The sequence below is a fragment of the Rhineura floridana genome, chromosome 10 (assembly GCF_030035675.1).
Source record: "Rhineura floridana isolate rRhiFlo1 chromosome 10, rRhiFlo1.hap2, whole genome shotgun sequence".
Taxonomy (NCBI): Eukaryota; Metazoa; Chordata; class Lepidosauria; order Squamata; family Rhineuridae; genus Rhineura; species Rhineura floridana.
Window position 1 is genome coordinate 69,277,962 of NC_084489.1, and position 16,029 is coordinate 69,293,990.

The 16,029-nt window shown below is 42.2% G+C and overlaps 1 protein-coding gene across 5 annotated transcripts in view; it reads right to left on the bottom strand.

The window, feature by feature from the left end:
* The window catches only part of PARD3 (par-3 family cell polarity regulator), a 770,287-nt gene that overhangs the window by 651,446 nt on the left and 102,812 nt on the right, over nt 1-16,029 (bottom strand). The window contains exon 1 of one of the 5 annotated variants that reach the window (XM_061585586.1): nt 4,346-4,729. The exons of the other annotated variants lie outside the window; for them this stretch is intronic. Within the exon in view, the coding sequence (XP_061441570.1) occupies nt 4,346-4,501 (156 nt within the window). The 5' untranslated portion in view covers nt 4,502-4,729. Of the gene's footprint in view, nt 1-4,345; nt 4,730-16,029 lie in introns of those variants that run through there. 5 annotated transcript variants of the gene reach the window in all.

Consider the following 16,029-nt stretch of genomic DNA (forward strand, 5'->3'; position numbering starts at 1 on the left):
TGACATAAGCAAAAGTTTCTGATCACCTCATCATAGCTGCAGGGAGAGGAAGGTTAGCAAGAAGCTCACAATCAGAGGCTCATTCACAAAAATGGTAAATTATGGTTTATGTGTTATGTATTTATACAGCAGTTATGACATGGTTAAGGTGCCTGCTACTTACCCCCAATGCAAACCAAAAAAAGAAAGATGACTCCGACAGCAATAGCTCAATCTCAGTGGAAGTTGTAATACAGACCATACAGAGGTGAGCACTGAAATTGATGAAAAGATCCATGCCACAGTGCGACATTCACATATAGAGTTTCCCATTAAAAGGGGGTCAATGGGACCAGCAAAACCCTCCAATTCCACAAACGAACAGTGCCATAAAATTAACACATCCCTTCAAAGGCACAAGGCAGCAAAGCAATCCAGAGTTTGGCGCAGCTGCCTCTACCATTTCTCCCATTCTATTTTAAATAATAGATGAGTCAACGTTAGGATTTACTGTAACTTCAATTCTGCCAGATGCTGCAGTCGTTAGGCTGCAGTCAGATGAGGTAGCATCTGCTGGAATTGATGTCGCTTGTCGACACTTGTTCTTCTAAAAGCAAGACCGTCAATGAAAATTACAGTCCACAAATCAAAAGGAAAATAAGAATCTGAACTGCAACATAGCACAGACCCACAGTTCAGTGGTATAGCATTTGCTTTGCATGCGGAATGTTCCTGGTTCATGTTACTCATGCTTTATCTTGGAGAGGACCACGGGGCAAAAATACCTATCTTATTTGATTAAAAATATGTATATATCATTTTATTTTATTTTTAATACAAGTGTTTTGGTGGTAGTTGTTGTTTTTTTTTTAAAGCCAACAAACAAGAAAATAAAGCCATTGAAAAAAAAACATAATAAAACATAATTACCCAACAAAAGCCTAGATCAGCCATATGTATGCAAGCTGAAACAACAACAAAATTATATGATTTTTCCACAATCCAAACAAAGCACATACATTTCCTAATCTCATCAGGAAGGACAGATTTCAGGATTTTGATGCCATAATCCTGTTTCTAGATAATATATGTTTTCAAGAGCGTTTGCCTGGCTGGAATGTGTTCTGAAACTGTGACAATGCCTCTTGCTCCCCTGGATGAAGGATGGAGAAAGGCAGGGGTATGTGAGTGTGCATAAAACTCTGACTTTGCACAGTGTAGCCTACAGTACAAAGTAAAAAGTCACATCTGTTGCTTCACCCAGTTTTTGCTTCTAGACTTGCTTACTATTAGTATGCGGCTCCTGGAACATTGCCCAGGAGGGAATGTGGCCCTCAGGCTGAAAAAAGTATTCTGATCTCTGTTATACAGCCTCATAAAAAGAATCCAAGAATCCCCAGTTGCCAGGGTTTTTTTTAATTCTTTCCTTCACAATTGTACAAAATTTAAACATGTGATTGGCAATTTCCCCCTACCATTTGTCAAGCCCTATGGAGGAAAGAATAATTTTAATCAGCCAAATGTAGTCTTATCTGTAAGAAATAACCACCAACTTTCAATTCTAACTTACACATCACCATGCAAAAAGCATGTTGTTTTTCAATCAGTATTTCCAACTGACCACTAGAGGTCAGGCACCAGCTGCGGCACTCATCCAAATAATGTGATGTACAGTAAAAAGACACATGAACATGTAAATGAGTGTTCTCGCTTTGCTATTGTTAACAAATCAGTATCCCAGTCTTAAAGGCAAGCGTGTCTATCTTAACCTTATATACCTTCTAGCAATAACCTTTGCAAGGAGGTCTGTCATGCTATTCTGCTTTGCAGCTGTTTACTCACTTAATGCAGTCTCACAGTATAGTAATTTTAGACTCTGGACTTAATGGCCTTACAGAGCCCCCACACACAAGAGACCCTGCTTTAGATGGCCATGTGAATTACTGCACTTACAGTGCAATCCAAATCCAAGATCCATTGGGGTGAGTGAGTTTGGAACAAGTGGATATTGATCTGTCCCAGGGCTATTGTCAGCGTAACTCACTCATCCTGGCTCAGCTGGAGATATATCAGCATAAATTCCTTAACCCGGCTGAGCTGGAGCTATGTTGGCTCAGCCAAGACTCAGCCGATGGAACTTAGATCAGGGTAAATTCCAAAAAAGGGGGGCATTCTGGGGATGGGGCAGAGCAAGAAGAGACTTGCCCCTATTTCAAACTGCTTTCAGTAATCTGGCAACCCGGCAGAACGTATGCTGACAAACAAGGTGGTGCAAGTCAAATTCTGTTTTAAAGGCTTGTTTTCTCTCTATGGGGCTTGGGCTGCTTCAGCCAGCAGTAGCCCCGCTCCTGAACAGAGTTTGGAATAGGGACAACTTACAATGGCTTAAATTAAGCCAGCCTAACTACCACCAGCTTCCTATACTTAGGATTGCTCCAGTACTCACTGTGTCACCCATCACCAAGGAAGGCTAAGTTGATAGAACCCAAGACCCATTGCATGCTAGCATCAGGCAGGTGTTTGGTACCAAAATGGCTTTGGTCACCCTGATTGATGGCCTATATTGGGGAGGGGGGAGAGATCAGAGAGTGCAATCCCATTGGTCCTCCTTGACCTCTCAGCCACTTTTTGAATCTATCAACTATGGTGTCCTCCTGGGGAAGCTCTGCTGATTGGGAATTGTGGTTCTGCTCCTATCTGTAGGGGGATCATTTCCAGAGAGTAACACTAGGACATTTCTGCTTGACCCTGTGACACTTGTGTTCTAGGATCTCTACAAGACTCCATCTTGCGTCCTATTCTTTATAACGTCTATATGAGGCTTCTTGGGAAGATCATCTGGGCATTTAGGAAATGGTGCAACAAATATGAGAATAATAGCCATTTCTATCTCTCTATTCCATCTGAATCAGGTGAAACTGTGCAGGTGCTAAATCACTATCTGGAGACGATAATGGACTGAATGAGAGTCCATACACTGAATGTGAATCCCAACAAGATGGAAATTGTGGCTCCCACAACTGGGAAGTGATTAGGCAGCCTGTTCTAGATGGGATCACACTCACCCTGAAGGAGCAGCTGCATACTATGGTGGTACTCCTGGGATGCCAAACTCTGACTTGAAGCACAAGTGGCTTCTGCGGCAAGGAGTGCCTATGTCCAGCTCCAGCTGGTTCTTCAGCTACCTTGTGCTCCCTGTATCTGCTCTCCAATATTTGCTCTTCTTTCTTGAAGAGTAAATGCCTAACATTTATATTTCCAGGGTTGGTTTTTTATTATTATTATTATGTTTTTATTTTACATATTTTTCTTACCAACCCTGTGCCCAAGGGAGAAAATACAAGAACCTAACAAACAGTAAAAGAAAACTAGTCCCTCCAGAACAGGTGAGGGACACTCTTGTCTTCTGTTTAGCTCAACACAACTCAACACAAAGTCATTCTATGCACAGTCCTTATGAACTATCCTTGCAAAAACGAAATTAGAATTTAAAGTCATTGTAGCATAAAGGCACCCAGGCACACTCTGACAAACACTAAACCTTCAACATTCTTTAATCATCTCAAACCTGATGGATCATGCCATGTTCTCCCAGGAGGTGCAGCAACCTCAAACCAGAAAGTGCCAGAATTGTGGCATAGTGGTTAGAGTGTTGGACTACAACCTGGTCGACCAGGGTTCAAATCTCCACTCAGCCAGGAAGCTCACTGGGTAAGCTTGAGTCAGTCACACTCTGCCAGCCTATAATCTACCTCACAGGGTTGCTGTGATGATAAAATTGGGAGGAGGAAAAACATGTATGCCACTTTTAAGTCCCTTGGAAGAAAGGCTGGGATACAAATTTAATTGAAACAAGTAAAATATAAAGGTACTTCTGATTGTGAAGTGTTTGAACTGATGGCAATGCTGGTCCATTGGGACTTGAAGTGATCAGCAGGGGAATCAGCCAGCCCCTGAATAAACATTTGCAAATAGCTAAGAATCTCATTCAGTGCACTGATCACCCACAACAGTGCTCTTAAAAAGCAGATATAATCTCTCACCCTACATTCTCAGAAGGTACTCAGGAAACAAACAGGCTGCTAGTGCTATGAATTTGCTTTCCCCAAGCTGGTGTCTGTCTCCAAATGTTCTTGTGGCTACAACCCCCGTCATCCCTGATGCTTGCTGAAGATATTGGGAGTTGTAGCCCAACAAGATCTGGGGACCCAAAGCTGAGGAGGGCTACTAAATGGGGGGAAAGGCAAGCAAGACAGCCACTGGGAGGGGGGGGAAGGTAAAACTACACCCAGCAAATTAAAATTAAAATCAAAATCTGTATTAACTTCAAGCAACTAGGAACTGTGCCAAATAAATTCGTACCAACCTGCCTCTCTTTCACTTGTCTTTTACAGGTTTCCAAGGTAGCAGACTTGAAGCGGAGAGATTTAGCCTGCCTCCTAACTTTCACTGAATCCCTTCGGCGATCATAGGAAAATGACTTGGATTTCTTTTTCATTTTCATTCTTGGTTTGTCTGCCATTTTAATCCACCAACACCAGTGCCAAAGCCAAGTCCTCGATCACCCAAGCTGTGGCGCACAGGTACCAGTTTCCAGACGTTTCTGCTTTCCAAGTAAATCGAATGCCTTCAGTCTTACAGGAAAGCCAGCCACCTGGCACGATAGGTACCACTTGGAAAGTATGTGTCATGTATTCAAATGGTCACACATTTTGTTCTAAGAGTTGCTGTCACTGGGAACTCAGCCTAGAATCTTCACACTGAGAGCATCTGCAACGTTGATGTAAAGCAGCAGCACTTATCCTGCTGAAGCACACCAAAAGGTGAAGGAAAGGTAGTTTAATGCAAACTGAAAGGGTGTGGAGGTTGTGTCAGCACCTACAGGGTGGAGGTGAAGCAGCGCAACTGGGGTTCAAAGCCATCTTCTTAACTCCTCCCTTGCACAGACTCATTGCACAAGCTGTATTGTATCCATTGACAAGTCAGGGTTGAGTTTCCACAGACAAACCAACCATTAGAACTTTCACTGGAGCCAAATTTCAGCTATGTTCACCTCTCTCTTCTCTTACACATACACACACACACACAAGATTGTGGGCATTTTCATCCCTTGCCTCCTTGCTTTGGATTCCCAACAAACTAAAAGCTTCAAGTTGTAACTTCTTGGAAATGTTCATTTTAAAAGGTTTCTGTCCCATCTTTCCAGTGTTATAGTCCTCAAGGCAGCTTACAAGTGCAATTTAAAACAATATAAAACACTAAGAAGAACAAATCAAGCATAAACAGCCTAAAGACATGTGAGCTTACAACAACAGAGCAGCTTAAAGCAGGTCAAAGGCTCAGGTGAACTGGACAGACTTCTTCCAGTGTCTTCGAATATAATGAGCAGCAGGAAAGGCCTATCCATTGTAACCACACCCAACCAATGTCTGGTGAGCTACTGACTATCAACAGCCACCTCACTAAGGATGCTAGGATAAAACAAAAGTCCTCCTTTTCCCCAAATGTGCATTGATTTTATAATAAAATGCATTATTATTGACAAGAACTGGTGTGGTCTAGTGGATATAGCGTTAGACTAGTGTTGGAGACAAGGGTTCAAATCCCCACTCAGCCATGAAGCTCAGTGAGTGACCTTGGGCGAGTTACTATCTCTCAGCCTAACCAACTTCACAGGGTTGTCATGAGGATAAAATGACAAGAGGGAAGGACCATGGTATACCACAAGCTCCTAGGAGGGAAGGTAGGATATAAATGTAATAAATAAATAAACTAACATCTGGAAGGTCAGAAGTTCCCTGCACCTTTTCTAAATGTTACATTTTCAATAACTTTCTTACTGATTATTCATATAAGCAATAGCTTAAGACCTCTGTGGCAAAGAGTTACCAGTTTAAGCAACATATTAATGACACTGACTCTATATTAGTAGGAAGCCATTGTAAGCAAATTTAGACGGGAGCTACCAGATTTTAAAAAATGTAGTTGGCATGTAATCTAACAAGATCTGAAGTGCTAAAGTTTCTTGCAATGGCTGGGATCCAGCAATTCAAATAGAGCTCTGTGCATACAAAACAGCTTCAGCTTTCTCTTCTTCAAGCCAGGCAGTACTCTGCATAAAAAATTGAGAACATGCATTTACAGAGAGCTTCCTTTCACCGCAGGGATCAAAAACACTTGGGGCTTCACAACTGCACTAAGGCAGATAAGTTAACTGAAAAAGTAATAACAGGAATCCCTGCCATCATTTCTATTGCTCTGTACTTTTAATTATGCTATGTAATTATGCTATGGTGCATGGGTGTTATATACAAGTGTTATGAATGCATGTACATGTGGCTAAATATGGATGTGTATGTGTTGATTTATATCTAGAACTCTGCCCTTATTTGCATTGGCCCAATCCAATTCTGCACAAGCCCCACTCACTGCAGGCATATAGGCCTCCAGAGAGCTAGCCACAACAGAATGCAGCCCATGGGTTTAAAAAAGGTGCCCCATCCTTTTTTTAATCCAATATGAAACATTGTTGCTACAGGGCAAGCTTTCACAGGCATGCTCATCTCTGAATGCTTCCAACATCGAGGGATGACTTGCATGTATGGAACAACCACCACCAGAGACAGAGCTTTCGTACATCAGATAAACAATGAGGAGGTATAGAGTGCGACCACACAAGAATGCGCCTCCTCATCTGTGGAATGTTTTCTGCAGGGAGACGCACCTGGTGCCATGTTTGTCAGTCTTTAGGTGACGGACTAAGGCCTTTTTGTTTACCCAGGCCTTTGGAAATTAAATTGTCTCCTATGGTGGTGATCATCAACTGGGTAAGACTTGTCCTTATTAATATGTTGCTGGATTAGCATTATATGTACTTTGTATTGACAACATCTTTTCCTGGTTTCAAATTGCTTTTTTCTGACATATTTTCTCTTGTCAAGTTGCTTTAAGACTTTTCTTTGTATAAAGCAACTGATAAATGTAATAGTAACAATAATAATAATGGACAATGTTCAAACATTCCATCTACTGAGTGATGAGATATGAAGTATGTATGACTGAGCCCTAACTCTTGTATTTATGATAATATGGTATAGAAACTTGAAACAATGCTTAAGATCACATATCACATTTTTAGCAGCACATCGAAGATATTATAAGCATACACCAAACCTGAAAAGCGTGGATACAGGAAACATATGTGTCAGATAGCTATATTTATCAGAAAGCTGATATTGGCTGCAGCTTCCTACTGACTGTTCCCTCAGTGGCAACCACAGGTTGGCCTCTGTGGAATGTGTGGGAAACCCTTTGGACATATCCATACGGATAGCTGATCCAGCCCATGCCCCAGCCTGTTGTTCTGCTGAAGGCAAATTTCACTCAAAAGTGCAGCCAAACATGTGGTCCAATAATTGTAAACAGTAACACATAAGGCTTTTTAAAAAGGGGAACTAGTCTTGCCTGTGTTGAGTTAGAGACCTTTCCACCCACCGCCTTCCTCTGTGTGTGTGTTATCCACTTCACATAGGACAAGTGAAAATAATTTACAACCGAGATGGCTTTAGCCAAGAACTTAAACAAAACGAGGTGTTAGTCATAGCTCCAAAGTATAAATCTCACAATTTCTATGCTTGGAATTATAGTAAAGCCCTCCAGGTGTTAAGAGATAAAAAGGCTGTGAATTTGTTACACACAGAGAGAAAGAGGGAATTTTGAAGCATTACAGCATCATTCTCTCTTTACAAGACAAGGATTAATGATAGGGTCACCATTGAATGAACGGGAAAGAGGAGTCAGCATTTTTGAGTGTGCTAATGTTAACATGGCCTAGATTTGTAACTTGGCCTGGATTGCCACAGAAGATCATTGCTCAACTTTAAAATGCTGCAACTGACTACCAAAGTGTTGCATATCCAAATCCTGAAGTGCCCACATGACCTGTCCTCCCAATTTAAGGCATGGGCTACCAGTTAGCACACTCCTACCCTAAAACTGGAAGCTCAGTTCTAAGACACAGTGTTAAAACAACATAGGCACACGTGTCGCAATACTTCAACATATCTAAAACCAATAGGATACTTGATAACGCTTATGTATTATGTATTAATTCCTGGAAACCCTGACCAGAAGGCTCATGTGGAGCCTCCCTTCTCTTAACTTGCTTCACATCTTTTCTCAAAGCCCACCTCTGCCATTAAGCCCTTGGTTACAGCTTGGGTCCTCCTGTCTAATCAAAAACAAAGTCTCAGATCCAGTTTCCTAGAGCTGTGTGCAAATGGCCTCTTGAAATTATACGACAATCCTGGATCTCAGAGGAGATCCATCCCCAGCTGCAAAGCACAACTCCAGAGCTGAACAGAGGCAAAAGGCAGAAAGTCACCTGCTGTCATAATCTGAAGCCTTCACTAGAAATTCTGGGAATAGATGGGCATTCAAGGGAAGGCCTCAGGTAGGTTTCTAGCAGAATTTGATCACACTGAACTCACTGGGTTCAGATTGCTCCCAGACCCCCACAAACATGTGAAATAAAAATGGATGCCTTCCAGCATGTTCAAAGTACTTCTCAAGCACTACTAGACGGGTGGGGTGATGCTGGCAGAAGGACATGAGCCAGTCTCAGGTTAGAGTGCCGTCACAAAATGTATTTCATGCTGCTGTCCTTTAGAAGCAACTTCAGACTTAAAATGAAAAGTTTTAGAAATAAATGGCACACACCACGTGTTGCATTATGAATCAGATTCCCTAAGCTTCAGAAAAGAGGTCAGCTCTCTTTTGCTCACCTCAATCACTTGCTGCTGATTGAGTTCAGCAGGACTTGCATCTGTGTAAATAGAAGCCTCAGAGGGTCAAAGAAAATTAAAAAAAAAAATCAGGCCATCAATATGTAAAGTGCTCCAGCTCCATCTCCAGCTGCTTTACTGTACCTCCTTCAATCCATCTCCTCCTACCCTAGGAGTTTCAGCTGCTTAAACCCTGCATTTTCTACAGCCAGGCAAAGAACAGCCAGACATTAATTAAAGGGATAAAGAGCCCTTGCAGAGCTTTAAAATGGGGTTTGCACATAAAGCAATTTGTTATCTCACTGGAAATTTCAGCAGCGATTTGATCACTTAACACGGCTCTGTGCAATGAATGTTTTATGAACTTCAATTCAGCACTAGTAAAATGAACTTCTAATTCCCACCACCACAGTTCTCAAAACAAAAATAAAATACACAACCAAATTCCTTGGGCTCTCTTCTCAAGCCTTTCAGAGGGCATACCTAATCCCCAATAAGAAGACAACATCCTAATCTGTTTTGCAATAGAGTCCAAGACACCACAACCAACCTCACAAATCAAAGGCAGCTTCATTGACGTATAGACATGGAAATCTGGTCCAGACACCTCTGCTTTCCTGTACCTTATTGCCTCGCTTTGCATCTCTGCACTCCTGAGTGCATAAATAAGAGATGAAGAGTTATGCAAGGGCAAAAATGCTGACTGCTTAATAAGGGAAGGGAAGCCAAGTGAGGGAATGTCTGCCTCTCTGCTGGAGAACAGGTGACTGCAAATACAGTTAACATCCTTCTCATATTCATAAGCAAAAAGTGAGGAAATCAACAATGACAGCAGTTAGAAAAAGTGAAACAACAGACACAAAGGGAGCCATTACACTGACAAAACAGACATGTTCTTCTGTATTAACAACCAGTATTTGCATAGTGATACGAAGTGTTGAAAGTGCTTCACATACGATATCTGGTTCTAATTCTTACAACAACCCTGCAAGGCAGGTGAGCACCATTATTCCCATATTGCAAAGATGGGAGGGGGGACTGAGAGAAGGTGATTTGCCTAAATCCACCCAATAGCTGCATTTGCATGTAACGGTAAGCCAGACTTTTTTGTTTATTGTTGTTTATTGAAAACAAGCAGTGTGCTAGTGTATGCTGTCCAATCACACTCACCCACTGCTCCTCCCCTGGTGCAAGCAGAATAAACACACAAGGAAGCCTTGGTTTTGTGTTATGTCTGAACCAGAGATTATCGTTTGCTGCACCTGAAATAAAACATGACTCCCAGGCCAACAGCAAACCATGGAGTCAGGCTGGCTAGCAATCATGGCTTGTTTGAAAAAATCCCTGGTTAAAGGCAATGCAAAGCTTCCTGGTTTGTTCATCCCACACACGCTGGGGAGGAGGAAAGGGGAGAAATCAGGCAGCATGTGCTAGTGTGCTTTTACTCTCAAAAAACCACAATAAGTCAGGAAGTCTAGCTTATCGTCAAGTGCAAATTTAGCCATCTAAGATTCGAATTGTAGGGGCTTCTCTCCATCACCATCTTGGAGTAACACTGGTGGATTGAGATCTTGGTGCCTGGTCCAGCTGGTCAGCTGTAAGGGTTTTTGCAAAGGTCTTTGGAGGCCTCAGCTGGGTAGTGTTCTTCTGGGTTTTTTTCTTCTCATAGCTCAGACTCCTATGCTGTACCAGCTTATACAAAATATATATATTTTTAAATTAATTATCATTAAGCCACTCATCGTTATTTCAGAATCCAAGGTTTTTTAGAACCAAGTTCAAGGATGAAAACCATGTCAAATCTCCAGGGTCTAAACAAGACTTCTTTCAAGCATCATAAGAAGGAAAAGTTTACCAGGATTAGGAGGAAGAGATTCCCAATGCAGAACAGTTGCTGTAATAATAAAAAAGAGGTATCTCTGTGGAACAGGACATGGGTCAGGATATGACATAGTAAACATGGGGATGGCGCCCAAAAGAGAAAACTGAACATTTATTTATGTTATTACATTTATTAGTTGCTTTTCTTGACAAAAAGTTGCTTCTCTTCACACAAGTGAACCCAAAGCGACTTACAATCTATGAAAAGATGAAAACCAATATAAAAAACTAAAACAAGAAATAGGAAAAAACAATACGTAAATATAAAAGGAGGTGGAACAGCCCACCCCCTAAATGAGACAACAACATCAAAAGCCCTCAACAAGCCTGCCCAAATTAAGAGCCAAATGACTGGGAGAAGAGAAATGTTTTTACCTGGCACCTAAAGGTAGATAATGATAGTGTCCCATTTTGACAGGAAGGGACACAGCCTGACCGGTGCTTGGTGGCTGAGGGCTGCACATCAGCAGTATCATTCCTAACCAGGCCAATACAACTCTTATATGGCTTTGCACTGTCTTACGTTTACACCAGAATAAGAAAGTATGTCTCCACACTCTACATATCAATAGCCATTCAAATCATCACACTTGCAGATGAAGTGGAGAAAGCCTTGCTGCTACCCTGGCCTACCCCACTGAAATCAGACTCGGAATCACTGACGTGTATTTCTCCCTTATATTTAATGTGAAATTTCACACTACAGCAGTTCTTAGATCAGACTACAGACAATACAGGCCTCTGTGACTCTACAAGGCCTAACTAAGCATGGCTACTCAAACACAGGCGTGTTACCTGAGGGTGACAACTTAAGGAGACTCGGGGCAGGTTCACTACTTGTGTGGGAAGAGCTTCCTGGTTTGGGTCTGGGAAAGCAAGCGGGGGTTGGGAAATGGGTTCAGTTTGTTCACGCCTGCACATCCTCCAGCATGTCCTTGGTGACAGAGGAGGAGACAACTCTTCACCAGTCCCCTCCTGACTGTGCCTCCAGCTCCCCCTCCCTGAGGTGGTGGTGTGGGCGGAGTCAGGAGGCATGATGGCAGGGAGGCTCGACACCCAGCATCATCTCATTGGCAGTCTCTGGTGCCTCTGGGGCAGGGTTGGTGCTGGGGCCCTCTCCTGCGTCCCAGTCCTCCTCTTCCTCCTCCTCCTCAAGCTCACTTTCCCAGAAATTCTCTACAGGACCCATGACAGCTGGCTTGTGTTATATAAGAACATTCAAAAAGTTACAGTATGTGCCAAATCAAAGGAGGTACATTTTTACATTGTGTCACACCTCCTTATAGTTGGGTAGACATAAATGGGCCGACTTATTTATCATATCCTGCTCTTCCTCCCAAGAGGAGCACAGGGCAACAAACAAGTGATAAAATAAAATCTTGAAAACAAAATATATTTTAAAAGATCTTGAAAACAATTCCAGCCTAGTTTCAGACTGGGATAAAGGTATCCACTTAAAAGGTTTTTTGTAAGAAAGTCTTCAGTAGGTGCCAGAAAGACAACAGAGAAAGTGCCTATCTAATAGTTAAGGGGAGGGAATTCTAAAGGGCAGGTGCCACAATACTAAAGGCCCGATTCCTATGTTGTACAGAATGGACCTCCACACAGGATGGTATCTGCAGGAGGCCCTCAGCTGCAGAGCACAGTGATTGACTGGGTATATAAAAGATGAGATAATAATACATGTATCCTGATCCCAGGCTCAGGCTCAGCACCAGCGAGCAACCAGGTGGGGCACAGGACAAGGGTCCCAGCTGCTCCTGAGGGACCCCTGCCTAGATCTACAGGCTGGCCTGGGAGGGTGCAGTTCCTCAATCCACAATGGCATTGGGTTGCAGAGCATGAATTGCAACTGCAAATCATGTTCCACAACCCAACCATGATTGTGGATCACTCCCCAGGGGCCCCTACCTAAATCTACAGTCTATGGCTTGGAGGGTAGAGCTTCATGATCCATGATGGCATCAGGCTGCAGAGCGTGTTTTGCAACCGCAAATCACAACCTAACACTGATCGTGGAACAGGCAGCCCACCTTCCTTCCAGACAACCCCCCCCCCAGTGGCTGGTGCGGGATTTCACATCATCACAATAGCACATGCACATGCAGTGTGCTGCTGTCACAACACAGGAGGTTGGGCAGTCAAGGGGGATGCTGCCCAAACTGTACAAGGCTTTATAAACAAAAAACATCATCTTGAATTTAGCCCAGTAGCTAATTTGCAGTCAGTCACTTCCACAGAAATGGCAGCTGAGCAAGCCCTATTAAATGCTTGGTAACTTTGAGTTGTATCCACTGTTAGCCATGCCTAGAGTCGACCCACCGAAATTTAAAGACATGATTAACTTTGATCCATTAATTTCAATAGGGTCTATCTGTAATATAGATTTTCTACCAAGTAATGAGGGAAATTGATTGTATACCTACCAATCCTCTGTTAAGATAGCAAATTGTAATGGCAAGTTGCATATTTCTGTTAGAATATAGGAAGTTTCCCATTTAAAGAAGTTTCACATTTTCAAAGAAGTCACAGGTGTATGTCATCCAGATCTGGTGACTTGTTAGTTTTTAATTTGTCCATTAGCCACAGAATGTCACTTCTTGCCCCAAGATAACCTTCCTGGGGTACAGGGGGGGGGGCAATTGAATGCATGGGTATCTGCCCAGCATCTCCAAGAAACTTATTCAACTTCTCAGCAATCTCCTTCTCCTCTTTCAACAATGCTCTGTCCTTTCTTATCTAACAATACAATACTTCCCTGGTAGATTTTTCCGCTCCTGGTACATTTAAAGATATTTTTATTTTTCACTGTTGATAGTACATGGTCCTCAAAACATTTTCTGCATATCTTGTTTTTTTGCTTGAAAACTACTTTTGTCAGAGTTTGTGCCACTTTTTCTTTTCCTTTTTTTTTTTTTTTGACAGCACTTCCACTTTTTAAAGGAAGTGTTCTTGGCCATTATGGCTTCATTGATTGTGTTTATTAACCACAAAGCCATCTTCTTTGCCTGACTTCATCTGTGGTACACATTTTATCCAGATCTGCTTCTTACAGTGGTGTTGAATAAACTTCCAGAGACTCTTGAAGTAGCAATGACTACAATTCCTTCACATAGTTTTCAAGCTCAGCTGCTTTGATTCAAGTTGTAATCTTTCTCTAAGATTTTCTTCACCATCACTCACAAACACTCAAGAGGTATCATGCATGTTAAACAGGCAACTGGTATAGTAGACCAGTACATAGGAACAACACAGGATGCTGGCTTGATTAATTATCTAACACCAAGTCAGACGACTGGTCCATCAAGCCAAGGACTGTCTACACTGACTGGCTGTGGCTCTACATAGTTTCAGGCAGGAGTCTTTCCATTACCTACTCAGAAGATACTTAGGTTTGAACCTGGGAGTTCCTGCAAGCACTGCACATGCTCTACCACTGAATTATGGCTTTTTCTCAACATCAGAGGAAGGGCTGTAGATCAGCAGTATATTTGCCTTGCACGCAGAAGGTCCCAGATTCCATCCCCAGCAACTCCAGATAGAGCTGGGAGAGACTTCCTGTCTGAAACCCTGAACAGCCACTGCCAGTCAGTGTAGACAATACTGAGCTTTAATGTTCTGATTCCTATGACAGCTTCTTATGTACAGTGCAAGGGTCCAAGATCAGTTTGCAAACTATTTGCCACAGATTTGGGTAGATGCCTTTATTCAGCCAGATCCTTACTTAATTTTATATGGTGGGAAACACTAGAAACCAAGGATTAAAACACAGGCCCCATCTGCACTATGCATGTAAAGCAGTATCAAACAATTCATACCACTTTAAACAGACTTGGCTTCCTCCAAAGAATCCTGGAAACTAATCTTTTGTTAAAGGTATTGAGAGTTGTTAGGAGACCCCTAATTCCCCTCACAGCACTACAATTCCCAGAGATCCATGGAAAGAGGGATTGATTGTTCAACCACTCTGAGAACTGTAGCTCTGTGAGGGGAATAGGGTCTCAACAAACTACAGTTCCTGGGATCCTTTGGGAGAAGCCATGACTGTTTAAGATGGTATAATACTGCTTTAAATGTATAGTGCAGTTGGCTATAATATCCACAAGGTTTAACATCAGTACCTCACTCAGCATCCAAGATGATGAAAACATGGCTACAGGCCTCCTTTCAGCAGTTTCATTCACATGGTTTTTAAACCATTTTTGCCACAACTGCACCAACAACTTCTCCGTCTCTCTCTTTCTGGCTTTCTTTCATCTGGGTTAAACATGACCTTCAATTTTCCCTCACAGCCCTTAACAAAAACCCTCTATTCTCTGTGCATCATCATCGGCATATTGTTTTGTAGGGCCCCTTAATAAATTGGATGGCATGTACCATCCTGTTGCTACCCTTTGTAGTAGTTCAAACATACATTCACCAAGAGGACCACTAATTTTTAAACACTGATGAAAGAACCGCAACTTAGAAAAACAAAGCAAAAAACACAATCTCTAAAAGACAGTTATTTTTTATCTCTCTACAACAGAAAGAGGCACTATCAGGAAATGTTTGTACTGTACAAATATCAACTGTGCTTTGCTAAGGTTCACAAGACAGAAACGCATCTGAATTCAGCGGGCTGCTAACAGCCCAAGAGTCTGACCTTCCAGAAAGGTCCTCAAAAGTTCACGCTAGTGTGAGTGTTATAGAACACTAAGATAAAAATATATTTCTAGGATTCAGTGCCATAAGACTTTCTGCAGCACACGGAACAAATACTGAAGGCCTATGGCACATGTGTTGGAGAAAATCCACTACTTCACAACTGACTCTGTGACCAGCCTATAAACTCTTATAAGGAAATGGAGATCTGGCTTCATTAATATAAAGCCAGCCACTGGGGGTTACTTCTTACTTGAATGAGTGTGTAGCCCATCTTATCCCAAATAAATGTTCAAATTCACACAAGTTATATGTGGGTTTCTCTCTCCCTTCTGTTCTGCTTTAACTTCTCATATATCTTAAGAGTCATTATCAACTACCCCTCCATATACTGAAAACAACTGTAAGAAAACAACAGGAGCAGATGTCAGCAGCTCTGCCCCTTCCCCATTCTCCTCTATGAGCTGGAAGACAACATAAAACCATTCTGAGCTGAGTATAAAAACAACTGCCACATCCACACTATACATTTAAAGCACTGTTATGCCACTTTAAACAATCAAGGCTTTCCCTAAAGAATCCTGGGAACTGTCGTCTCTTCAGGGTGCTGAGAGTTGTTAGGAGACCCCTAGTCCCCTCACAGAGCTACAATTCCCCGACTTCCCTGGGAAGAGGAATTGATTCTTAAATCATTCCGGGAATTGTAGCTCTGTGAAGGGAATAGGCGTCTCATAAAAACTCA